General features: G+C 39.0%; 1 protein-coding gene across 15 annotated transcripts in view; it reads left to right on the top strand.

Moving 5' to 3' along the window:
* Nucleotides 1–26,957, top strand: part of CDC42BPB (CDC42 binding protein kinase beta) — a 96,430-nt gene that overhangs the window by 33,857 nt on the left and 35,616 nt on the right. For all 15 annotated transcript variants that reach the window (XR_009745199.1, XM_061464086.1, XM_061464085.1 and 12 more), the window contains exons 3-11: nt 6,160–6,243; nt 9,740–9,835; nt 16,512–16,660; nt 20,404–20,497; nt 22,328–22,528; nt 24,131–24,379; nt 25,244–25,323; nt 26,068–26,234; nt 26,334–26,453. Coding sequence is in view for 14 of the 15 variants with exons in the window: in XM_061464086.1 (XP_061320070.1) it covers nt 6,160–6,243; nt 9,740–9,835; nt 16,512–16,660; nt 20,404–20,497; nt 22,328–22,528; nt 24,131–24,379; nt 25,244–25,323; nt 26,068–26,234; nt 26,334–26,453 (1,240 nt within the window). In the remaining variant the exon portion in view is untranslated. The remainder of the gene's footprint in view (nt 1–6,159; nt 6,244–9,739; nt 9,836–16,511; nt 16,661–20,403; nt 20,498–22,327; nt 22,529–24,130; nt 24,380–25,243; nt 25,324–26,067; nt 26,235–26,333; nt 26,454–26,957) is intronic.

The following is a 26,957-nucleotide window of genomic DNA, read 5'->3' as shown; positions in this document are numbered from 1 at the left end:
TTTGGTGATTGGTATTAAGTACCCAGCAGGGACTGTGACTTCCTACATCGTAGATTAACAGAATTCATTGCACACAACATATGACACTCCTCATCCAGCTATTCAAAGAGTCAAAGTATTCAGAATATGAAGCAGAAGAAATGCTTTATTAGCTTTGCTTTTCTAGTATGCTCTTCATCTCCCCCCCCCCCCCCCCCCCATAATAAAATTGAAGCAACTATTTTCTGCTGTGGAAAAGGATGAAGAAAGAAGTTGCTTTGTTTTGAAAAATGCTTCAAAAGAGCTGGTTGCTATCTTGGTTCTCCCCAGCTCCGTGTCTGTTTGTACGGCAGCACCAAGTTACTATGGTGACAGGCAGGTTGCAAGGAGCTGGAGAAGCATGGTTCACTGCAGTGCTTGCTGCGAGGCCAGTCATTTGTCTCTGCAGCCCCCCCCCCGACTGCTGAGGAAGAGCTTAGGTGTTATTCAGGGCCTTTATTCTTCTTTTGCAGAACCTTTCTTGGCTGGCACTTGTGATTTCTTATTTGCAAATCATGAAGATCCATGCTGTGTGCTCAAAAAAATAGCTTTTGCTTAGGAAATGTGTACCATGTTGTATGAACCCTAGGAAAAGACGCTCTGGTTGCTCATTTTAAGTGTAGAACAGACATAGGAAAACTGAGAGCACTGTCCAGACCAGTTTTTCCTCAATGATGTAGTATTAAAACCATTAACTAATGAGAAGCATATAAAAGACTTTTTGTATCCAAGACTATTAGGAGCAGTCCTTGCAATGTTTTTTCAGTAGCTAGTATCCAAGGTATCAATAGCATGACACAGAAATAGTAAAAGTGGCGTAAACAAGACTTAACTGAGGGAAATGACCGTTATATTCAATTATGAATCTGGTAATAAGACATTACGGATAAATTGTTTACAATTGAAATGACATTTTGTCTCTTCTCCCAGTTGAAAGGCTTGTCTAATGCTTCTGCTCAAATGTCTAAAGCCATTCCAAGTTCCTGCCAAAGGTTAATTCATGGTAATTCTACACTATTTTATCCATGTAATTTTATTGTCCATTAGGCTAAGCAGATCTTTTATCTTTTGTCATCCTTATAACTGATGCTTTTCCTTCCAATTTTGTTTGTAGGTAACAATTATATCCACTTTTTTCTTTTAAACAAGTAAAGCTTTTCCTTTTCCTATGGTAGTATGAGAGGCTCTTTAGTTCCTTGATCATCTCAATAGCCTGCCTTCACACCTGCTCCAAATAGAGTATTTCTCTGAGGTGTGGCTCTGTGTGCAGTTTCCAGTGAGTCTGTATTTCTACAAAGCACTAATGTTTGCCCATCCCTAGTGGTGTGTATGTGCCTATGACTTCTAGAGTCACGTTTGTCTTTTTAAAAACCATGGGAGCATGGTTCCCAAGAAGTCTTTTTATTAACTGTCTTAGTTGTTTTCTGTATATCCAAGCTTGCATTTAGATGATTTCTGCACTTTCACATGCCATACTGATTACTGCTTACTAATGCTGATTGTGTCACTCAAAGGGCAGAGTACACTGGTGGGAAGTTCTGTCATATTTGTAGAGGCTTATTTGGTGCCTGATTCTCACCATGTAGGTTTTGTCAGGGCATGAGGAAACGTGGAACATAGATTAGGATGGCTTTGCACACTGCAGCCCTAAATGTCAGTATCATGTGGCTTTTGAAGATCAAAATGCAACTAAATACTTCTATAAACCAATTCAAGAAGTAAAATACTAGCTTTTGCCGAAGTCCGAAAATTATATTTTAGCTCTATTGGTTCTTTTTTATTGCAGTACAAGTGAAACAGCTTTGAGGCAAAAAGTACAGGGAAAAAATGGATGGCAGGAATAATACAAATCTGATAGGGTGTTGTGGCTTGTGGTGGTTGTAGTTACCACGGCTGGCTCTCACTTATGCTTTAGCCCCAGTTATCATACATTTTTTGACATAAATATGTTTAAAGTTGGTTGAGATGTAGGCACGAGCCTTCATCAGGCTTTCTGAAGTCTGTGAGAAAACTACACTTGATCTTTATTGCAGTGTCCCTGTTGTAGTGAATCTTGAGCATGATGAGTCACAGTGACAGTAATCAAATCAGCTGGTAACAGTTTAGACCTATTAAAGGCTTGCCTAGAAAGGGCGGACAGGCAGGGGGATGTAGTGGTGAGGAAACTCCTGCATCTTGCATTTTTCCTCATCGGTGTTTTAAGACTTGGTAAAACAGAAGCACCTACATCTCTCTACCACACTGCTCTGTGATGGTTAAGTATTCAGAACTCCTGATTCTCCATTCCAACATAGCATAATGAGATACAAGTTGGGTAAGTTTACATTCATAATTTGACACAGGTATCAGAGAGAGTTATTCTGGGTCAAAGGTGTGTGGATTAGTTAGCCCACATCCCATCCCTTTGGCCGGGTACAGAGGTGCAGGAGGAGAATCCAAAGACAGAGCAGAGCTGAACCTTTCCAGGCTTCCAGCAGCGGTGGGTTCAGGGGCTCGCTAACCACAGTGGTCAGTAGTCACTGAGACTTCTGCTGTGTGTGTTACTCAGGTAATTAAGCACGCACTTACATACTGTCTGAATACTTCGCTGTCCACAGCAGCCTGTGGCTGAGTACCAGAACTGTTGTGTGGCAGTAATACTTCCTTAATTAAAATTTTATTTGGTGCTTTTTGATTTCTGTGTTTTGAGAAACAGCAAATAATTGTTCTGTATTCACCTTCAAGACATTTATCATTTTGTGTGCCTGTCATAGCCGTTATCTTGTCCAGGCCTGGTATACTTTAGGCTATTAAATGTTCCTCAGAAGTTATTTTATACCTCTGCTTGTGCTTTTTCTTTTTATTTATTTTTTTCATTATCCTTAACATACTTTTTTTTCTTTTAAATTCTATTACAGTGTAGGTTATAATAGACATAGAAATAAAGAATGAACTAATCAAAATTAAATCCTGGTCTTTTACAGCCTGTGCATAATGTAAGCACTTGTTTGGCCAGTTGGCTTGTAAAGATAGAAGATAGAAGCAATGCTTTTGTTCTTAAAGTAGTTATTTGCAGCAGTGTGCAAACCCGTATCCTTTAGAATGCCTCTGAACACTGAGTTGTTTTTTTTTCTTATGTTAGTAGATGTGGTGGATTGGTATGTAGTATAGGAGCCATCATATTTACAACCTGATATCTTGTATGGTTAGCACAATTGCAATATAAGAGATTTCTGTTTGATCTAACAAAAGCGGTCATGTCACAGTGGTTATTATGAGCTATGCCAGAGAAAGGGGAATTAATACAGCAGTAAGAAAAAACAATACTGCAGCATGTCAGAAGCAGCCAAAGCATTATGTGACAATTGTAAACTTAGAAATACTGCCACCTGATGAAGAAAGTAAAAGAAAGCTTGAGGACACACTGAGGTGTTTTACGGAACTACAGCCATAGGATTTCTTGCAATATTACAACAGTATTCTTGCTTATATTACTGCTGAGTTTATCAAGGCATAAATTAGTTTGTGCTTTCATGTTTTAGTTCATACATCACTGAGGTTTGGGTTTTGTGAGGCAACTCCTGCACCTTTCAGATTTCTTTTCAGAGGTAAAATTCTTGGGCAATTCCCTGTTTTGCTGCATGGTTGTATGAATTTTTCTGCAGACACAAGAAGCTGTCCTGCTGTCACCCTTACAACTAAAGCAGCAGTATGTTCACTGGTGCCATATAACCACTTAATGTGAAAATATGAGTCAACTTGCCTTTTATTAATTCTACTTTTTCTTCTACAGAAGGCAATTATCTTCCTTCTGAAGGTTTCAATTAAGCTTTTCTAAGCAGTCCCTTTCAGTTGAAAATAAATAGCACTCGTATAGCTAGCAACTGGGGAATTGCTAAATAGGTCCTACAGACTTGGCTTCCTTTTTAGTTTTTTTCTTTTTCCAGGCCTGTTCTCATTTTCTACTATTCTAAAATTTGCTCAGCTCCTCAGCTGTGCATGTCCTCAATGCCAGGCTCGCATCATTCCTCAGCAGTGGAGCATGCTTCAAACTTCATCCATCCTCCAGTGCTTTCAGGCAGTGATGGCCTTAAATAAAGTGCAGTAGATGAGTATCTGGGTTCTGAATTGTGCAGTATGTTTGTATTTAAACAGTAGAGCAGTTCTAGTGTTGTGTTGTAATGGAACTTGAATAATGCTACTTCAGGGCTCACAGAGCTCTACTTGCAAATTGCTTCTGCCCGAGAGCGTTTGTTTGCCTGCAGCAGGTAGTTGCACTCAGTTCTGGACTGTCCCTTCTGTGGAGATGGGGATATTTTCTGAGTTGTCGTGTTCTGAGTTTATAGTGGGTAGTGTCAGCATCTTGCAGTTCCACAAAGCAATTAAGGTACAGTTTGACTTACAGTGTGCTTTCAGCTGTATCAGGGTAATGATACAATTAAGTGTATGGAGAGACGTTGTTACAATGGCTTTTAGCTGCAAGGCCATGGTAAGGCTAGGAGCAAGTCTGTATGTTTTGGACCATTTCTAAAGGCCAGTGTTAAACAGTTTCAAGTGCCAAAGAACCTCATGTGTTTGGTTGAGACCTCATCTTACTTATCCTGCCCCAACAGCATGAACAGTGTCTGCAGGAGGTGTTTGTAGGCCAGGAGACATTGGAATGTAATGTATTGGTGGATATTCTACATCACTTAGAGAAGCTGCTTCTTAGTGCTGTGTCTATCCCAGCTGCATTTAAGGCTAGGTTCACATCTTTCCTGTGACAGGTACCTGCTTGTTCTTTTCTTAAGGTGGGTTTCCGTTACACGACTGCGTACAGGTGTATGCTAGTTGTCACTCATTTCTTTATGTGACCTGCTGAGTGGAGCTTCATGCACTGAGTGGTGGAGGTTAGGTATGCACCTGCTGAGAGGTGTCTGTCTAAATACGAATGTCCCATTCTTGGGTTACTGGAGGAGCAGTTTCCCCCTTATCTGGAATTTCTTTACTGGGAAGGTGCAGAGAGATCTTATATTTACCTCTTTCCTCCGCAAGACTTCTGACTTTGTATACTGTTGCTCTGCTTGATTCTACACTATTCCAGCCTTGGTTTATAGTCAACATCTTAGAGCTGCTATAGCTCCTGAATCCCTTATAGATAAAGAGATTTTAAGCAACAGGAGAGGCAAGCTGATGTCATTCTGTTAGTTTTCCTGCTGCTATTCAGAGCTCTGTTGGAAGCAATGCAAGCTGCTTGGTCTTCTGCTTCTGAAATAGAGACTGTCTGAGAAGCAGCAGAAATATTCAAGCGGTCCATGTATGGTCCTGTGAAAATGTTGCTCTCTTAGTCATGATGCCTGCTTTTCTTTAGCCAGCTAGAAAAATTGTGTGGAAATGATGGCTTTACTACAAGAAGAATTAGTTTTGGTCTTGGAAAATTCAAGTCCTGTTCAAAATAAAATCTTTGCATTCCTATGACTTGAAGTTTTTTTTTTTTATTCTGTTTTTCTTCTTCCACTGTACAGCTCTGTGCACAGCTACTGTTCATAACAGACCTGTCTAAGCAAGTCTAATACACAGGGTGCATAGTAATGTGCTTCCAGCAAAATGATGAATAAGTAAATGGATACTGTTTTTACTTCTTTTTAAATAACTGCATACAGTACATAAAAAAGCGTGTTCATTTACAAATATCTTTCAAGTTTCTGAAACCTGAAATGTGACAACAAATTAGTCAAATGAAGTGTATTTCTCCTAACAGCAGCATCTCTTGTTTTCTTAGGCTGCCCTTTTAAATGTTGCCTCATTGGCTGAAGGCATGGCATACAAGCATCGCTTGTTCTTGGCAAACAATGCAGCTTTACTGCGCATCTTCATATGAAAAGCTTCATGCTCCTTCTATATCATCGCCCTGTACTTGATCATGAAGCACTTGACCACACATAGTGTGCTGTGCATCAAGCACATGCTGGTAATGTAGGAGAAATATAGAAGGAGCAAAGACTCAAGCTGCAGTTTATGTGTTGATTGCTGATGACTCCTTAGTAACTTACTAATTTGTGAGCATTAAGCTGTTTGAAAACTGCATTTCTCTGACTGTGCTTTTGTGTGAATATTAAGCTGTTTAAATATTGCATTTCTTCAACCTTGCTTTTGTTAAATAAAGATACCTTATTATTTCAGGTTGCAGTTGTTAAAATGAAGTGTACAGAGCGCATTTATGCAATGAAAATTCTGAATAAATGGGAGATGCTTAAAAGGGCAGAGGTAAGTAATATGTTTTTTTTAATGCAGAGAATTTTTTAAATGGCATTAGGAAAATTACATTGAAGCTCTTGAAGATTAGGAAGAATTATTTTGTGAACATAGGAGCTGGATTCTTTTTTCTTTTTTCTTTTTTTTTTTTTTTCTTAAGCTGTTTTAATGCAGTCAAGTCTGACAGTCCCTTCCAGGCATCTGTTGTTCTCAGCACTACTGCGTATTCATTTACCAGACAGTCTGCCCTAGTTCTTAACCTGAATTTATTGGCCAGATTTTTGTTTATAATAAAGGCAAGTTAAAGGCTACATGAAAGCTGAGATTGATGCTCCTATGACATTTACAGCTGTATACAAAAACATCAGGAAAGGTCTTTTTTCTCCTGCATTCAGAAAGCATACATTAAGGAGCTTTGGATCCTAGAGTTTGTAACAAGATTTATATAACTGGTGAAACTATAAGTAAATATTTTGGAATCACAGCTTCAGACTCTAAAACAAAATGTGTTAAGAAGGTAGATCTGTTTTAGGAGGGTATTTTTAGTAAAAGGAGTTGTACAGTGTCACAACAAATCATGTAAATGTGAACGGGTATTTAACAGATTAGGGAAGGACCTACTAAGAATATGCCATGGGAAGTGTTCCTTAGTATTCCATAGGAAGTATTCCTAGAATACCTACTCTTGCATGAGGAAAACCTTATGGCAAGTGTAATATTACAGTCAGCAGGTAAATGAGCAATAGATTTGAAGGGAAAATGCATGTAGTGCATCCATACTTGCAGCAGTTCTGTTAAGGGCAAAGACTAGCTGCTTGCTGAGGGCTGAGCATGCTGACCCTTCCCTGTCCCATTCTTCTGTCCCCTTCTGACACCACCTCCCCCCCCAGCCTACCCTTCCTAGTCCCTCCCTTCCTTTTAGTGAGTCATTGCCAGCTAGCTCTTTTCCTGTGAATAAATCTGCTCCCTCTTGTTAAGCCCCTCTTCACCACAGTCTTTGCCTGATTTAGTCACACTTTGTCCATCAGACCATGCTTTATGGTGGCAGCCACTGCCATTCGGCATTTCTTTGAGCTGTCAGGAGAGTTCACACTCTTGGCTGTGCTGCATCAGCAGTTCTGCGCTAAGCCTTCCCCTATATGAGAGAAATTCGGTGCCCTTTCTACACAGATTTCAGTTGGGTTAATTAATTGGTCAGTATAGAATTGTTTTAAACCCAAATGCTTGTAGGACTTCTCAGACTCTAATGAAATGCAGCTATTGCTGGCTTACTTCAGTCCTTTTTAAAGTGATTTAATTAAATGACCTATCTAAATACCTGAAACTTTTACATGTAGAGATGTTCTGAGAACACTGCTGCCTACACATTGTCTTCAAAGTGTACAGCTGACTCCTCTTACCCTGTCAGGCAGGCACAACAGGTAGAAGAGGGTAATCCACCAAGAAAAATGTGAGGTGAGCAACAGTTTTCCCAAGTAACAGTCCAGTTAAGTTCTCTTTCCACTGATTTTTTTTCCCCAACTGCAAAGGATAATAAACTGTCTTCTCTGCTATGCCCCATTGTCTTTTCCTGTTCAGTTAGCTGGCTTGATTTGGCTTTTCTGGATAAGCAAAGCTTTATAACCTGCATAAAACATCTGGGCATTAAAATTTCCCAAATGTGGTAAAACTTGTTAGTTTTTAAAATGAAGCCTGCAAGAATAGAGTAGCCTCTTAAGCAGGCAGTTCCACTGAAAAGCAGACTCTCTGTTTTCATATCCACTGTATAAGTGGTCTAAGAAGCACGTTGTTATACTGGTTTGTTTGTTTTGTATGACTCATTTAATGTAGCAAAAGTTACCTCAATACTGCGTATTTGTGTACTAGCAGCAAGAAAAAAACCATATGGTCAGAAACCACTAAAATACAGTAAAGATTAGTGAGTGTCAACTGACATCCATAAATGGGTTGCAAGTAGATAGGCATGCCATTTATGTTGATAAGGTGGACCATTTGTATTTGTTGTTCTGACGGCAGAATACATAGTCATTAGTGTATTACTGTTGACAGTTGCAAATAAGTCCTGACTGGCTGATGAAGTAACCTGTCATACTTTTTCAAGGCACGTCTCAAGGCCTTTTAAGCTAGAGTAAGGAGAGGAGGGGAGTTTTATACTTTGAATTCATGATGTGAAGTGTTCAGCAGCATTACTAGTTTTGAAGTGTTCATAACATTCCCTCGCTATTTGAGGTAGCACAGTGAACTGGATCAAGGAACTGATGTCTTCAAAAATAAACAAACTAGTTTTCTGTGTTGGCAGCCTCTTTGCATCGTGGTGCCAGAAGAACTGAGAAGTGCTGTGCTCTGGTGCTGTGAGCAGAGGATAGGATTACTTAGAGCTGCTGTTGCTGCCAAACTTTTGTAGAGTGATACTTTGGCCTTGCATTCATAAACCGTTAAACCACTCTCAGTTAACATTTAATTACAGTTTACATTTGTCTGCACCAATAATTGCTAACTTTATAACGTGGCCACAGTATGGTCGTTTTCAGTAGAAATGTAAACTGACTTTTGCTTCCTTAGGGGGAAAACTGTTTGAGATACCTTTACAAGATGCAATCAGTATATGAAAAAACTTAGGCTTCCCAGGCACATTCCTTCTGTAGTACATTTTCGAAGACATCTGGACAAGTGACAATTGACAAACAAACAAAAAAAATTACTATCTAGAACTCAAACGCTTGAGTCTGCAGCTGCTGAATATCTTCAGAATGGCTGTCTGAATGGGTCCTGCATCTTGACGATTCTGATCCAACAAAAGTGTTAATATATTTTTATAAAGGAGGGCTTGCTTGAAGTTATGAAAGTTGGTTTTATGTAAAGATGTTGAGAAAACCTGTTACACAGAGCTTCCTTCTCTGAAGTTTTGCCATGTACTATTTGAAGTAGAGGAAAGATTATTGAAAATTAAATGCACTATACTGGACAAAGGTAAGACAATAATAGAATCTGCTTATTTCCTATAGTGTGTTGCCAGTGTCTGGAGCTGTAATGTAAGAATTAATCTCTTTTTGCAAAGGTCTTTTTTAGAAGAACCAGTCTTACCTTTGTAGAGCCATTATCTTTCTGATACAGATTGCAGTGACAAGTTACATTTTTCTGGCTCTTAAAAATACAGTATGGAACGAAGATTCAGTGTTGACTTGAATTGGTTTGTGGGCTTCTTGATGGTTTGAAGGGGTTCTGTGTTGGTTGTGGGGGTTTCTTTTAGTTTGGGGAGGGGGAGAAGGGAGGTGTTGTGTTGTTTTAGGGTTTCTTTATAAGGTTGCAGTCAGGATTAGAGTGACTGAATGCTTGACTCCCAGTCTGCAGAGATTCCCTGGCTTCTCACTTGTGCATACTAAAATCCAATGAATAGAGACCTCTGTTGAGTAATTTTAAATAATCCCATAAAACATCCATATATATTCATCCTGTGAAAACTACTTGTTGATGTTGACAATGGCTTCTCCCCGCTCTCTTCCTTTAGACAGCTTGCTTCCGAGAGGAGAGAAATGTCTTGGTGAATGGAGATTGTCAGTGGATTACTACGTTGCACTATGCCTTTCAAGATGAGAACTATTTGGTATGTTTGATTCATCTGTCAATGAAAGCTTTAGGTTATGAAAGAACTTTATTTTTGGTACATTTGATATTAGTGCAGTAAATCAGTCTGCCTCATGCCTCACAGCAGTGTTTCAACATTCTTGTTTTCTCCTTGAAGAAAGACTTCAACGGGACTGACTGTAACTCCAGGAAAGTGAGAAATTCACATAGTACTATAGTATATAGAGGTTAAGCACCTTTAACTAATCTATCCTTGTATAAAATATATCAGGCTTAAGTTTAGTGTTTTGGATAATATTGCATTTAAATAATTTGAGAGGTGTTAACTCTAAAATTAAGAAATATTTTTATTTTTATTCTAAATTATCAGAATGTCTTTTGAAGCAAGATTTTCTTAAAAATGGCAAAATTTTTTTAAATTTTGATTCTAAAGATTGTTATACTGGTATTTTAAAAGTCTCAGAAGAAAAAGTAGCCTATTTCTTAAAAGTATTTAAATACACTTTTAAATGAGCAGATTGGTCATCTCAGTAGGTAAAGAGACTTTAACAACCAACAACTCCCATTACATTTTTTAATGATGGCTTACTAGAACTGTAACATACAAGTTATGTTTACCTTAGTCACAGAAGTCAGAGAAGTCCTGGTCGGGAGCAAAGTCAGTAAAGCCTCAGTGTACTGCAATATACTGAACCATACAGCTTCCATGTGGCTACCTGAGGTGGGGTTTGCAAGCCAGCTATTTCTGTAACAGCTGGCATAGTTGAAATGTGAAAGTTTTCACCTTCTCAATGCTTTTTAGATAGGATACAGTAGCAAGTCATGATTACAAATAAGAAAAATGTTATGATAAAAGGCTGCTAATGAGTTCAGGAACTAAGCATAGAAAAGAGAAAATACTCAAACATTTTCACAGATGCTGAAACAAAACATTATTTTGACTGTCATATTTAAGGTATTTTCAGAATAACAAGCACATCTAAGCAAATAAGTAGTCAGGTCTTAGACCCTCATTTACAGGATATTTCCATTGAATGCTTTGTGATAGGTACAGGTTTTCAACTTCCCAAAGGCTAGTTATCTCGCACTGCCTCATGAAGATAGGTCACGATTTCAAATTCCTTCAAAACCAAGCAGCCTTCAGACTTGTATAAGAATAACCTAACTTAAATATAACATATTTCCAAATAGCTTATAAGAATGGAGCTACCTAAGAAAAAAATTAGCTGTACAAGATAGCACGCAGTAGTGGTGACAGAATAAAGAGGAATCTAGTGTTGCTAATACCATCCTGTACAAATCTGTTCGAAGCAAGCTACAGCAGTATGATGCATTTCTTTTCCTGAAGCCTCCAAAGACATTTAGATGTTGAAGTTTCACTTGATGGCAGAATTTAGATATCTAGCATCTAATTTAAGACCCAGTATCTAAGAAAGCAACCACTCTGTGTGACAGCCAGTCAGCAGATTCTCAGCTTGCCTGAGGTCTGGTTCTGCATGCTGCCTTCTAATTTGGTCTGTTACTCAGCATCCATCTCATGTAATTGTCTGGTGCTCACAGAGGGAGTATTTCTGCATCTCAATCGCTCTGTTGTAAATGATGCATGAAAAAAGGTGAAACACATCAGGAAGTGACTTTTGTCCGAAAACCTGGACAGAAGGTTCTCTTCCACACCAGTGGTTCACTCATCCAGGGCCTAAAGGATTTCTTTTAGTTCTCTGCTCAGCTTGAAGGTGTTTATAGCCGTGTTTTTCCACATCTCAGTAGAATGCTGTTATGTTATAGATCCTGGACAGATTGCATTTACTTTTTAGCTGTGCTGTTAATCTTGATCCTAGTAGAATGGAATGCAAAGCTGAGAAAAAAACAAGAACAGGCATCAGAGCTTGATTCTCCAACCTGGTGTGGACATCAGTACTCTGAAAGAGAAAGCACTAGGTTCTGGAATCTACTCCCAGTGATGTTTGTGCATAATAGCAAGTGATCAAAGAATCATAGAATAGTTAGGGTTGGAAAGGACCTTAAGATCAGCTAGTTCCAACCCCCCTGCCGTGGGCAGGGACACCTCACACTAAACCATTTCACCCAAGGCTCTGTCCAACCTGGCCTTGAACACTGCCAGGGATGGAGCATTCACAACTTCTCTGGGCAACCCATTCCAGTGCCTCACCACCCTAACAGGAAAGAATTTCTTCCTTATATCCAATCTAAACTTCCCCTGTTTAAGTTTTAACCCACTACCCCTTGTCCTGTCACTACAGTCCCTAATGAAGAGTCCCTCCCCAGCATCCCTATAGGCCCCCTTCAGATACTGGAAGGCTGCTATGAGGTCTCCACACAGCCTTCTCTTCTCCAGGCTGAACAGCCCCAGCTTCCTCAGCCCGTCTTCATACGGGAGGTGCTCCAGTCCCCTGATCATCCTCGTGGCCCTCCTCTGGACTTGTTCCAATAGTTCCATGTCCTTTTTATGTTGAGGACACCAGAACTGCACACAGTACTCCAGGTGAGGTCTCACAAGAGCAGAGTAGAAGGGCAGGATCACCTCCTTCAACCTGCTGCTCACACTCCTTTTGATGCAGCCCAGGATACGGTTGACTTTCTGGGCTGCAGGCGCACACTGCCTGCTCATGTTCATTTTCTCATCAACCAACACCCCCAAGTTCCCCTCTGCAGGGCTGCTCTGAATCTTTTCTCTGCCCAACCTGTAGCTGTGCCTGGGATTGCTCTGACCCAGGTGTGGGACCTTGCACTTGTCGTAGTTAAAACTTCATAAGGTTGGCATCAGCCCACCTCACAAGCGTGTCAAGGTCCCTCTGGATGGCATTCCTTCCCTCCAGAGTATCAACTGTACCACACAGCTTGGTGTCATCGGGAAACTTGCTGAGGGTGCACTCAATCCCACTGTCCATGTCAGCGACAAAGATGTTGAACAAGACCGGTCCCAACACCGATCCCTGAGGGACGCCACTCGTTACTGGTCTCCAGCTGGACCTTGAGCCATTGACCACAACTCTTTGCATGCGGCCATCCAGCCAGTTCTTTATCCACCGAGTGGTCCATCCATCAAATTGATGTCTCTCCAATTTAGAGACAAGGATGTCATGTCGGACAGTGTCGAACGCTTTGCACAGGTCCAGGTAGATGACATCAACTGCTCTACCCCTGTCCATCAGTTCTGTAGCCCCATCATAGAAGGCCACCAAATTGGTCAGGCAGGATTTCCCCTTAGTGAAGCCATGCTGGCTGTCACCAAGCACCTTGTTGTTTTTCATGTGCCTTAGCATGCCTTCCAGGAGAATCTGCTCCAAGATTTTGCCAGGCACAGAGGTGAGACTGACTGGTCTGTAATTCCCCAGGTCATCCATTTTCCCCTTCTTGAAAATGGGGGTTATCTTCCCCTTTTTCCAGTCATCAGGAACTTCCCCTGACTGCCATGATTTTTCAAATATGATGGCCAGCGGCTTCGCAACTTCATTCACCAGCTCCTTCAGGACCCATGGATGGATCTCATCAGGACCCATGGACTTGTGCACATTGACTTTTAAGATGGTCTCGAACCAGTTCCTCTCCTACAGTGGGTGCAAGCTCTTCATTCTCACAGTCCCTGCATCTGCCTTCCAAGACTTGGGTGGTTTTGCCAGTGCCTTTGCCGGTGAAGACCGAGGCAAAGAAGTCATTCAGAACCTCAGCCTTCTCCAAATCCAGAGTAGCCAGTTCTCCCAAGAGCTTCCAGAGGGGGCCTGCATTGTCGCTAGTCTTTTTTTTATTTGCTACATACCTGTAGAATCCCTTCCTGTTATCCTTAACATCCCTAGCTAAGTTTAATTCTAACTGAGCCTTAGCTTTCCTAACCTAGTCCCTAGCTTCCCGGGCAATATCACAGTATCACAGTATGCTAGAGATTGGAAGGGACCTCGAAAGATCATCTAGTCCAATCCCCCTGCTGGAGCAGGAACACCTAGATAATGTTACACAGGAATGTGTCCAGGCGGGTTTTGAATGTCTCCAGGGAAGGAGACTCCACAACCTCCCTGGGCAGCCTGTTCCAGTGTTCCGTCACCCTCACTGAGAAGAAGTTTCTTCTCAAGTTTAAGTGGAATATCCCTGTATTCTTCCCATTCCACCTGTCCTTGCTTCCACTTTTATAAGCCTCTTTTTTCCTTTGAATTTTCCTCAGGAGCTCCATGTCCATCCAAGGAGGTCTCCTGGCCCTCCTGCTGCACTTCCTTCTAGTTGGGATGCAACACTCCTGAGCTTGGAGCAGGTGATCCTTGAATATCAGTCTTGGGCCCCCCTGCCCTCTAGGGCTATATCCCATGGAACCTTACTAAGCAGGTTCCTTAAGAGGCCAAAGTCTGCTCTCTTGAAGTCCAGGGCAGTGAGCTTGCTGCACGCTCTTCTCACTGTCCTGAGGATCTCGAATTTGAACATCTCATGATCACTGCATCCAAGGCTGCCCTGGAGCGTCACATTTCCAACTAGCCGTTTCCTGTTGGTGAGCACGAGGTCAAGCATGGCACCTCTCCTTGTCGGCTCCTCTATTACTTTCAGAAGGAAGTTGTCTTCCACACAATCGAGGAACCTCCTGGATTGCTTTTGCTGGGCTGTACCGTCCCTCCAACAGATGTCAGGGTGGTTGAAGTTTCATAAATACAAAACCACGTAAGCTGACCCTGAAGCAGAGAGAGACCCTTGGTGTCTTCCCGCACCTAGGGTTGCCATCATTCTCTGGCTGCATGATAAAAGGTTCAGAATGAGAAACATAAAGAGAAGGTAAGCTGTTAGGGTAGAAAAGTAGTAGCTGTCCTTGGGGAGCCTAAAAATGATAGGGGATTTGTGCCCTCTAATATTAGTAGAGCTCATGGTGATGCAGAACTTACGTTTAAGCAAGAAACAGAAAGTTCTACAAAATGTGTATGTTCTGGAATTCATTTTCTAGTTCTTCTTCTGTAGTTTTAAAATCTTTTAAGAGGCACATACACCATGTGGTAGTGTTTTCTAAACAGCCAGTTCTTAAATGACATGACATGGAAATGCTAGCATGGCTTTTTTCTGGTTTTTGGAGAGCTTTCATAGAGACAGTTTGAGTCAAGACAGGTTAAGTAAGCCTCTGGTGATTTTGCTGAAGCAGATAGAGTGTATGTGAAACACAGTCCACGAATACAACAAATGTGTATGGGACGTCTCTTCCAAATTCACATCTGTTAGTTTTCTGGAGACTTACCAGAAAAATTTTCATTCCCAGTCTGATTCACAAAAAAGGGCATATGTGTGTTTGTCTGCTGTGAGCCTGTTACAGGCTTCTGAGTATTCATGAGAGTATTTTGGTGTCTTGTCTTTCTTTGATTTCCAGCTACTCTCACCCTGTTTGATGTAGTCACTTCCCTGAAAGAAATGCAATTCCTGTAGATTTTAGTGTCAGAACAGTCTTTATTTTAAACCCATGTGAAAGGAGAATTGCCTCCTGGCAGGAAGATCATTGTGAACTGGAAGATGAATAAAATTTGTCATTCTTATAGAATAGGTATCGCCATCTCCCTCTGATCCAAGTGCCTCATTTCATGGGTCAGCTGAGTTCTTGCTGAGTTATGAACACTGTGGGAGCTGAGGGAAGTTCATTACCTTGCCTCTGACAGGAGGATATTTCAGTTCCCACAGAAAGCTCTGTAAGCTCTCTTAGCTTTGAATTTGAGAGAAAATACTTCAATACAATATCCCTTTCAAAAGATTGCTAGTTCCTGTCTGTAGCCTTTTGTTTTCAAACATAGTTGTTGCATCTGTACAGTGTTTCAACCTGTTTAAAATTCCTTGATGGGTTGTGCAATACAAAGTGATCAATTTTAACATAAGTGATGAAAAAATCAGATTATGCTATACTTTGAGAAAGGTGGAGAAAAATGGAAAAACCTGTGCCTTTTGGAGTCACTCTTTTAAGCCAAAAGATAACAAGGAAATTATTCGTATTGCGCTTGGTGTTCCTTTTTGAGTTCCTGTCTTCTTTAATTTGCTTCCCTTGTGGAAGATCAGTGTATGGCAGGGACAGTGGATTGTAGGTTGCTTTACCTAGAGTAGAAGAATAAGATGACTGTTTTGGAAAGCTTTATTCCAGAATAAGCAAAGTTATTTCTAAAATCACGGATCAAATCATCTTGGGAAGTATGGAACAAAGTGGATCGACTGGTAGTACTAGGTAATCATTGTAGTTGAAGTGATTTAGGTGGATATTGCTAGGAAGTAACTAAAATGTAATTCTTGTTTTGTGGTGTGAAAAACCAATAGCAAGTCTAAGTCCTTTTATTTCAAGTCACCCTATCTGTGTCTTTCCGTAGATAGGATAATGGCTGATTGGCCTAGGAGGCTGATTATTTTTGCAATGAAATATATGCAGAAGAACATTGATGTTTGATTTTTAAATTTCCCACTGTAGTGCCTCTGGCTTGACAGTGTTTCTGACTTGTCACAGGCACTCCTAATGTATAGTGTTATCAAGTTCCTGCCAGCTATGTTATGCATCCATGATGCGGTATGTGCTAAGATGAGTATTTGAAGATGGTGATGTGATAAGTTTTGGAAGAGTTAGTGGAAGGGTTTTGGGGTTGGTTTTTTATCAGGGGTTAACTCATGAACTTTTTTGTTTGTTTGTTTCCTTACCAGCTGTCTCTCAGTACTTGACTGCTTTATTTCCTCCTTTTCAGTATCTAGTGATGGACTACTATGTTGGTGGTGACTTACTGACACTTCTCAGTAAGTTTGAAGACAAGCTTCCTGAGGATATGGCTCGGTTCTACATTGGTGAAATGGTGCTTGCTATACATTCCATACATGAGCTTCATTATGTCCACAGGTAAGATACCATCTCACTGGGCAAAAAATACATGTATAGTTATATGAAGTTGATAGTAATCATACTGCTTCATATACAGGTGAGCACAGTAGCCACAGGCAAATTACTCTGAGTACTTGCTATATGCTATATAATAGCTGTATAAGCTATTACATTTTAAATACCAAGTTTTGATGGATTGATGTTAGAAGCAGTGACATTTAGCTGACTAACCTTTTACTAAAGCTTCTATTTTTAATCAGGCTTCTTGACTTATTCTCAATTCACTTAATGAATATTTATCTGCCTTTGTCCGAGCCAACCTAGACGTTAGAAGCAGTTTGAATTCTCTGGAAATTTTTAGACATTCTGCAAAATTATACACAGTAAGCCCATGATGATATCAGTGCATCTGTTTAAATGAGGTCATCTTTGAAAAGGTTTTGTAATGAGAAGGCATGTGCAGGTCTAATAGTTTTTCAACACAGGATGCGTATTCCGGATCAGTGCCTACCATCATGCTAACTTAGGTTGTGTTTTGTAGTATTTAAGAATATATAATGTTCCTTGTTGTCTGTCAGAGGAAATGGGTCAGGAAGATAAGAGTACACTTTTTATGCTGCTGCTTTGGCTTCCTCCAAGAGAAACTGTTTTAGAGGGGCTGTGAGTACTGCATGGAAGGCACTTGATGAATATTTTGTTTCATTATGGCGAGAGTCTTGATCAAGTGAGAATTTCAATCTTTTGTTTGCTTTTCAGATTTAACACCTATGTATAACATGTCAGTTAGGAAGCAAAATTATACTAATTCTGGAAAGCCTTGCAGCTGTCTTGTTATATACTGACTTTATATCTTAATTTCAGTAAACTCAGAGGTTTTTTTAGCTAACTGAAATCTGCTTATGGCCATATGAGTAGTTTGATGATAAGCCACTGAAAGTCCTGGCTGAGAACATATATGGCATTGTATCTGGTTTGGCAGGTAAACTTGGCCAGGTCCCTTTACCTCTTTATGCCTTTTATCTTAGTCTATGAACTAAGGACAGTTGTACTGTCTCCCTTAAGAAATTTATGGTGTAAACCATCAGGTAAGTGAGGTGATTTTTATTTGCAATTAAATCATTAAAAAGACAGGGAATTCTCAAACTATAATGCTTTGAACTGTTCTGCTTGGACTTTGATCACTGTTTCAAAAACTAAAAAGATAAAAGATGCATAAACTCTGCAATACCCCTGTGAATATTAAATATTGTGGACTCAGAAGTTTACCAGAGACGTCATTGCACCAATTTCCGAGGAAGGTGGCCTGACTAAATGACCAGCCTACATTTTTGCATAGGGATGAATGAGTGTCTGTTGGGAAAATAGGAATGAATGGCTCCAAGGCCAACACATACACTTTGAATAGGAGATGTATGAATGCCCAAGAAATTACTGCTTGGCAACTGGAATGGATTAGGAGGAAGCATGATTGCTCTGGAGAGGATTTCAAGGGCCATTTAAAGGCTTATATGACCTGTTAAGCCATAGATAGGAAACAGTGGAGCTCGGAGAGAGGCATTAAGCTTTCCTGAACAGCAACAGTGTCCCCTTAGGCAAGCGAAATCTGCATGCAAAGCGGAAATGCAGAGATGTATCGAATGAGATTGGCTCATGCTTTGAATGGCACTGTGAGAAGTGTCCTTTAAAAAAAAATAAAACAAATCTGTGTATAGTTATATATGAGCTCCAGTAGTCCTCTGCAGTTACTGAGCTTGACTTGTGCTTAGGGGACTGTAAGGGAATGTTGACAATATGTGGAACTTAATATTTTGTCTTAATACTGTTAATGAGCAGCAGTATTAGTGAAGTTTCGGTAATTAATCTCAAAGCATTAGCCCTTGATTAAACTGTGTTAAGTCAAGTTTGTATTGGAAAAAAAAATCAGATTGGCAGGATTTTTGCACATATGAGGACCCGTGTTAAAGCTATCATGATTTTTCTCATGAGTCTCCTCAAGTGTGAAGCTGTGGAATTTAGCACCTAAAAAATCAGACATTGTCAACTTCCACATATATGTAGCAAGGTAGATTAGATTATATGGTTTTTTTTTCTCTACTTCCTAGTAATTCTAGTCTCTTCCTCAAAAATTAAGCTGAAGCTATTGCACATTTTTTATGTTTTTGGACACATGTAGTGGTGCTTGGAATTTCCCATTTGAAAGGAAATACAGGATTTTATGGTGCAACAAGACTGGTGGGTTTAAGGTAAAGCACATATGGTTTTATTATTAATAGATAATATTATTTGAATAAATATATCTAAAAAAAAGCCACAAAGCAACACATTAATAGGCTTGATTATCTTCCTTGGCTTGCTCAGAGTAATAATAACATTTGAAATTGGCATGATAATATGCTAGCATACTGGAAGTTGATCCTGGATGTATTGGCTAAAGAAAGGAAAGGAGATGGGCATATGTTATTTTGGAAGACATGGATGTTCTCATTTTTAGCCTGAAGAATTGGTGCATAGCTGAGTTGACTTTAGTTTCTGCACTTGCTCTTTTCTCTTCCTTTCTTGCCCTCTTCTCCACATATTGGCTAGGTGCTCTTAAAATAATATCATAAAATCTTTGGCCTTTTTTGAGACTATTAATTAAAAAATGTATGTATCAGGACTGTTTTATGAAGTTGTCTGGATGATTGATCTTTTACTGATACTTTGTGTGAATTTGAGAACAAAGTGGTGAAATAAAATTTGATTAATTGGTGGACTAAATTCAGTTAACATGCTCTTCAGTAAATCCTTTTTGGCTTCCTTCCTGGTATCAAAAAGAATATCAAGTAATGAGCTAGAGTAAAATGGGAATCTCTGTTTCATGGCATTTAGTAGCCTTAGCATGTTGTATATTGTTTTATACCTTGATATATATATATAGATAGATAGATACAGATATAGATATGTAAAAATAGGAAAGACACTGCTTGATATTGGAGACTTTCTAATATTAGGGTATCCCCTTGAAATGGCATTTCCCTGATCCCAGAGCTGAGGGAATTCACTGGCTTGTAGAGTAACTGCTGCAGGTACATATGATGCAAAGGTTTTCAGGTATCCATAGAAGCAAATGTGCTGTGCAGCAGTGTATAGAAAGTCTGGAATAGCAGATGAAAAATACTGGCCAAATGGAAATGCTGAACAAAATGTAGAGAATCGTTAAAAAAATCTTCCTAGGTAAGAAGTCAGAAGTTAGTTACCAGCTTTGGTGAGGAAAAAAAAACAAAACAATTAAAAAAAATGACAAGATTAAAAGATTGCCCTTTCTTTTTCATCTTTCTTGCCTTTAAACAATTTATTGTGATGCATGATCTAGCTGAAGTTGTCCCTGATCATTGCAGAGGAGTTGTACTAGATGACCTTTCAAGGTCACTTCCAACCCAAAGTATTCTATGATTTTATGAGTATAATCATAAAATTATGTTGATGAAGTAAGCTGCATATCCATTTCTGTCAACATGGCTCACTGTAATTGTTCTGCTTGGTTTTTTGACCATACTTCAATAAACTTTGAGCTTGAAAATCTGATGTAATGCAAGGCTTTAATATTTTGGGCAAAGTTCTAAGTTGTGCAGGAGAGGGTTTTAAGTAGTGCAATAAAAAGAGTTTGCATCAGTGGGTATCCAGCATAAAAATCTTTGTTATTCTGATTCAAGATTAATCTTTACAAGCAGAACTAATACTTCATATTTAAATCTTTTTTTCACTCCTTGCTATTATAACAGAGACATAAAGCCAGATAATGTTCTTTTGGATGTGAATGGCCACATACGACTGGCAGACTTTGGGTCCTGTCTGAAAATGAATGAAGATGGCACAGTATGTATGAAGCAAAATTTAATTATAGTGGGGATTTTTAAGTGAGTTACTTAAAGCTGTTATTCGTTGTCAGTGTGCATCGGGAAGGTCGTAGGTTGTAAGCTTATTGACATGCTAAAAATTGAGGGAAGAGTATAACCCAACATACTTATAAATCATTTTTGACATCTTCATCTTCTTGCTACTTTTTAACCTTATCTCTTGTTAATATTTTTCACTCACTTCTTTTGCTACTGAGTTTTGAGTTCTCCTGAGATTTTTATGAACTGTCCAAAGACCCTTTGTTAAAAAACCATAGACATTTGATACTATTTGTGTTGGAATCACAGGTGTCCAGGAACCTAAAAGCCATGCTAGACCTGAAGTGCGTGTCATTCAAAATGAGAACACAACTAAGCACAACCAGAACTTAATCTGGCTACAGCCATAAAAGACAATAAAAAAATTATATTAGCAACAAAAGGAGGGCTAAGGAAAATGTCTCTTCTATATTGGATGTAGAGGGAACATAGTGAAAAAGTATGAGGAAAAGGCTGAGGTACTTACTGCCTTCTTTGCCTCAGTCTTCAATAGTAAGACCAGGTGTTCTCCATGTACCAAGCCCCCTGAGCAGGAAGACAGCTCAGGGACAGGGTACAGCATGAAGCCCTCATGCAGCCTCTTCTCCCAAGTAAGAAATGATAGGACAGGAAGAAATGTCCTCAAGTTGCACCAGGGGAGACTGGATATGATGAAAAACTTCTTCACCAAAAGGGTTGTCAACCACTGCAACAGGCTGCACAGGAAGGGGTGGAGGAAGCACCTCTGGAGATATTTAAAAGACATATAGATGTAGTGCTTAGTGACATGGTTTAGTGGTGAACTTGTGAGTGCTGGGTTAATGGTTAGACTCAATGTGATCTTAAAGGTCCTTTCCAGCTTAAATGATTCTGATTCTGGCAATTACTAAGCAGTTTTATATGCCTTTTAGAAATGGAACAGCATTGTTATGGTAATCTGCCATTTTGTGCACTATACTGGATACACCCCTACAAGCTAAATCACTTGTGATGTTTTTTTGTTTGTTTTGCCTAATTTAGGGTGCTTCCAGAGGTGCCAGTCCTGCCAAAGTATGGCATGTAACAGCATTCATGCATCTTGGCACAAACTTGACTGTAGTCATAAAATGCCTGCCAAGGATTTACCATGTTAAAATGCAAAATAAATTGGAAGGAGCCATTATAACTCTGCATGAAACCTGAGAACATAGTCCTAAAAATTAGAAATGCTCTGCTACTGCCCCGATGGTCAGGGCTTCCTTACTACTTGGGCACAGGGCAATTTCCCACCTCACCCCTGTGTTGCATCCAGTTACATATTATGCAGTAAGCGTTTAACTAATTTCTGATATAATAAAAATAGGGGACTACTTGCCTGAGGACCTTGTTTTATGATCTTCAAATGAAACTGTAAAATTCAGGCACAGGACTTGAACTCCCTACTTACTCAATTTTAATTTCAACTTCAGGCAGCCAATTGCAATTTTAAAGTATTAGACACAAAGGCAAACTATGTTCTACTTTTATCTGTCTGCTTTTTTAATGGCTATGATTATTTTGAGTTTCTGCTGTGTTCAGAATAAAACATCAGTAGATTTTTATGTAGAAGTAGACTGGAACTTACTCTTCACAGTCTTTGTTACTTTCTTAATATTTTATTTTGTTGCTGTGAATTTATAAATCTCCATTTCCAGACTCATGTCGTGGTGTCTCTGTTTATCAAAAGAACTATTGTGTAAGTTGCTCAGAGAACCTTAAAACTTACGAGAATTGTGTTTACCTTTTCTTTAAGGTACAATCATCAGTGGCAGTGGGTACGCCCGACTACATCTCCCCTGAGATACTGCAAGCAATGGAAGATGGAATGGGAAAATATGGGCCTGAATGTGACTGGTGGTCACTGGGAGTCTGCATGTATGAAATGCTGTATGGTGAAACACCCTTTTATGCAGAGTCATTAGTGGAAACCTATGGGAAGATTATGAATCATGAAGTAAGAGCTATACTAAGTGTTTACAGAGAAACTGTTATCACTTAAAGATATTGAAGTGACAGTTCTTTGCTTTTTCATGTTGTTTTAGAACCATCTTGTATAGGTTTGTTGGTTCAGGTTTTTGCTTCTCTGAACTGCGGAAATTGAATTCTTTCTCAAACTGATGTTTTTTTTCTGTAAATGCTGAACTTCATGTCAAAAAAATTAAGCAGACATCACAAAACTAAAATTAAACCCAACTCTTCTGTTAGGCCCCTTGAAAGTTTCCTCTGGATTGCAGTAGAAATGAAGTAATGCATTATTTACACAGCTGTGCACATGTTCTGTAACACTGGTAACAGTACAGAAAAGGGAACAGGTAAGTCAACCAGTGTAGACATGAGCTGCATGAAGAAGATTAGGTTGGGGGAAGTTGCCCAGAGTGGAAGTGGTAGAAAAACATGAACTGCATGAAGAACATGAGGTCGGGGCTTTGTCCAGGGTCAAAGTGGTAGAGAAGCGACGGAACTTTTGGGTTCATTTTGAATATTAAAGAATAAGTGTAAACCAGTGCATGATGTACTTTCAAATGCTTTATTAGGAGGATGTGTTTGTATGCCTAGTCATCCTAGGCAGCTAGAAGCAGTTACAGGGTATGTTGTTGCATTTTCTTCTCCCCAGGATGAGTGCAGTTAGCTGGTGTTTACAATGCTGTGCTCTCACAGTGAAGCAGTGATGAATAAGACATTAAATTTTTGCCAGAGATGAAACCCTTGGTGTGATGAATATTAATATCTCTCTTACTTAAATTTCTTCAGTTAACTAACTGGTTGCAAATGTAGCTATATATATGTTATATATATACACACAGATATATATTTACACACACCATATATATATATACACATATATATGTACACACACACACATGCTATTGTCCTTTACTGGAAAAAAAACAAAAAACAAAACACAAAGCTCATCTTGACTATACAGTGGTAGTATTGGTAAGCTAAAATACAGAAAAAGGTTTCCTGATTTTTATGTAGAATAATTTCAGATGTTAGTAGTAAGTACAGTTTTTAGATCTTCTGTTTGTTTATGTTAATAATAGATGATGTTTTGCAAAAAAAAAAAGTATTTAACCTAGAAATTAAAAAAATGCATCTTTAAGTATAGCAGTGTTTTGTAAAGAATTGACTACTGTCATGGATTTGTAAAAGTTTAAATCAGTAAAATTTCAAGGAGTATGTCTTTAGGGGATCAGTGAGGGTCTGCCTTTACCGTATGATCTTTAATGTATTGTAGTGTGTCAAAATTCCTGTATGTCTTTAAAAAAAGAAGACTTTGCTTTTTCCAGTAGAGTTACTGTAATTGCAGTTAGTTTCAAACAGATCTGTATTAAGGAAATTGAGAAATGATTACTTGTCCTCAAAATCCATTTTAAGACAAAATTCTGTCACTGAATGTACTGCATTGTACTCTGCCACTGCTTGCGGGAACAACGTCTGACTATTTGTTTTGAATGCTGTTGGTGTAATTTAGCACATTCCTTTTGAAACTGCCATTGAAGGTTCTGGAGTGGATTCCTTCTCTAAAAATGTTTCTGTTTTTTTTTTTTTCTAGGAACGATTTCAGTTTCCATCGCATGTTACAGATGTATCTGAAGAAGCAAAAGATCTTATTCAGCGACTTATCTGCAGTAGGGAGCGTAGACTGGGACAGAATGGAATAGAGGATTTTAAGTCTCATGCATTCTTTGAAGGACTTAATTGGGATAACATCCGAAACCTAGAAGCACCTTACATTCCAGATGTTAGCAGTCCTTCTGACACCTCAAACTTTGATGTAGATGATGATGTATTAAGAAATCCAGTGAGTCTTTCTCTTAAATACTACTGATGAGAATATGCAAGCTAAGGTCCTTTCCAACCCAAACCGTTCTATGATTCTAAATGGTAGCACTTGCCAGAATTGACTGCTGTTACATAGTCCAAGCTAAACATATTTAGGTGGGAAGAAGAAACAAAACCCTTAGTTGTACTTTTCGTTTAAACCTTTCCAAGGAGCTAGTTTTTGGATTTATTAAATAAAATAAAATAAAAAAATCTGTCTTCGGAAATACGCAGGTATTCTCCATGCAGCTTGCGATCACAGCTGTCCAGGTGAGAGAAAACTCACATGGCTACTTCTCCACTCCTTTAAGAACCAGGAGGTTGGTTTTCAGACTGGGTACATAGGTGTTGCCCTCCTCCATTTCTGTTGAGAGGTAGTTTACAAATTCGAGTCAACAGGAACCAGAGGGCTTTGTGGCATTTTGTTTATCAGTTTGTATTCCAAGAAATGAAGAGCTTTTGGCTTGTCTCTTGATTATGTGTCTAACAGTAGCCAGCATACTAAAACTAATAGCATGCATATTAGTGCCAGGTTTAATTAGGAACTTGAAATTTAGGCTTTTCTTTTACTGGTTGCATTGTACTTTGAACTGCTACCTTTTCAAGTGCCAGTTCAAGAGGCTCCTAAATTCAGGTCATTGTATTAAGTGACCTAATTTGAAATAAAGTTCGTCCGGAGACAGTGGTAGTCTCTACAATGAAGAGTAGATGCCAATTGTTACTTGGTATACACTAGGAAAAGTCTTTCTGTAAGCTGTCTGTCTTTAACTGTTGAATCTAACTCGAATGTCTTTAGCTCTTATTGATTCTCTTCTGAATTTTCATGCACATTATTTTCATGCAGGAAGTGGTGCCACCAAGTTCTCATACAGGCTTTTCTGGATTGCATTTACCATTCGTTGGGTTTACATACACAACTGATAGGTAAGCAAAGGATTTGTTGTTCATTAAACTTGTTTCCTGAAGGCAGCTAGTGCCAGGGAATTCTCATATTTCTAAACATGTAGAAAGGTTGATGTCCATAGGTATACCTGTGGATAAACTTTCATCCTTTCCTTTTTTTCCAAGTGTCTGAACATATTTTAGTCATGCCTGCCAAGAATAGTTACTTTTGTATTTAATATTTTATTTGAAATGAATGAAAGTTAAGGAACTAGATGTGTCACTTCAATTGGTGAAGTCAATAAAAGTGACCAATTCATATGGTCACTTCAATAAACTTGCTGTTTCTTCACTGAGAAGCTGAGTGTAAGTCTTGTCAATGTTGCCAGGAACAGTTCGTGATTAGCTCATTAGCTCTGAAATCCTGCTGGTAGTCTAAGATAATGTAGTTGGTTCTGAGCATGGAAAAAGTTGCTCACTTTTGATAACCTTTGGCATGGGAGAGTTAACGTTTTCAATAATTTTGGCAAAATTATGCCTTGTAAAGGGAATATACATCTGTGTTATTAAAGTCCTGAATGCAGGTATCCTAATTCTACAGCAGCATACACAGTAGCTAGGAAGTAACAACTTTATCTACCTTGACAGTTGTCTCAACAGTAGTAATTACTGCACTAATTGTTCTTGTAAATTTAAGGTGGATATTTGTTGGAATTCCATCATGTCACTGCTATAGTCTGCTGTGGGTATTTATTAAAATGTTCTAATTTAGGTACTTGTTTTCAGCTCTTTATCTGATAGAGGCACTTTAAAGAGTGCAATGCAGTCTGACACTGTAACCAAAGATACGGATGTCCAGCGTGACTTAAAGAGCAGTTCACAAATGGAAGGCTATGAAAAGAAAATACGGAAATTAGAGCAAGAAAAGCAGGATTTAAACAGAAAACTGCAAGGTTGGTGGTTTCTATCTGTTAGTATTCTTAATTCTGCTCGTTAGGAGGAATGGGAATGTATTTTATTGAAAGCCTTGTCCTTCTTTTTCTGTGTTTAAGAATCTACACAGACAATGCAGAACCTCCAGGGTCCAGTGTGTGTTACAGTAAATACAAGCCGTGATAAGGAGATTAAAAAATTAAATGAAGAAATTGAACGGTTGAAAAACAAATTAACAGGTAAGCCTCTGTCAAAGTAATTATAGTAATGCAATTTATTTTGCTCTTCCTAGTAATGTTTTGCACTGGTTTTGTGCAATAAGTAGAATTAATGTTCTTGAGGTGCTAAAAAGCAAAGGGTTTGTAACAGTCTCGTTCAATACTAAGAGGCATTTCAGTTTTTCCAGATGAACACCTTTTTTTCCAATTGCTTGGCCTGATAGCATTATACTATCATGGAGAGTCTAGAGTATGATGAATTGTGTGGATGGTTTCAGTTAAATATTTTCTGTGATCCTTGTTTCCCTAAAAATCTCAGCAGATCTTGTTCTCTTCTCCTTTTTCTGGGGGAGTATTGTTTCTGAGGGATTTTACCTGGAGACAGGTGTAAGAGACAGTGGGGAGAAAAGACTAGTTGCTCTTTAGTAACGTAAGAGGATAAGTGTGGAGATGTATAATAATAGTTCACATTTAAATATTTCTGAGCTCCTGTTCACTTTGTGTTTGTCTGGTCATGCATTAATT

This window comes from Pezoporus flaviventris, unplaced genomic scaffold (assembly GCF_033815535.1).
Source record: "Pezoporus flaviventris isolate CSIRO_AGI_PZ_B2104156 unplaced genomic scaffold, CSIRO_AGI_Pfla_v1 ptg000036l, whole genome shotgun sequence".
Classification (NCBI taxonomy): domain Eukaryota; kingdom Metazoa; phylum Chordata; class Aves; order Psittaciformes; family Psittacidae; genus Pezoporus; species Pezoporus flaviventris.
The sequence above is the reverse complement of the archived record's forward strand: the minus strand, read 5'-3'. Positions and strand labels throughout refer to the sequence as shown.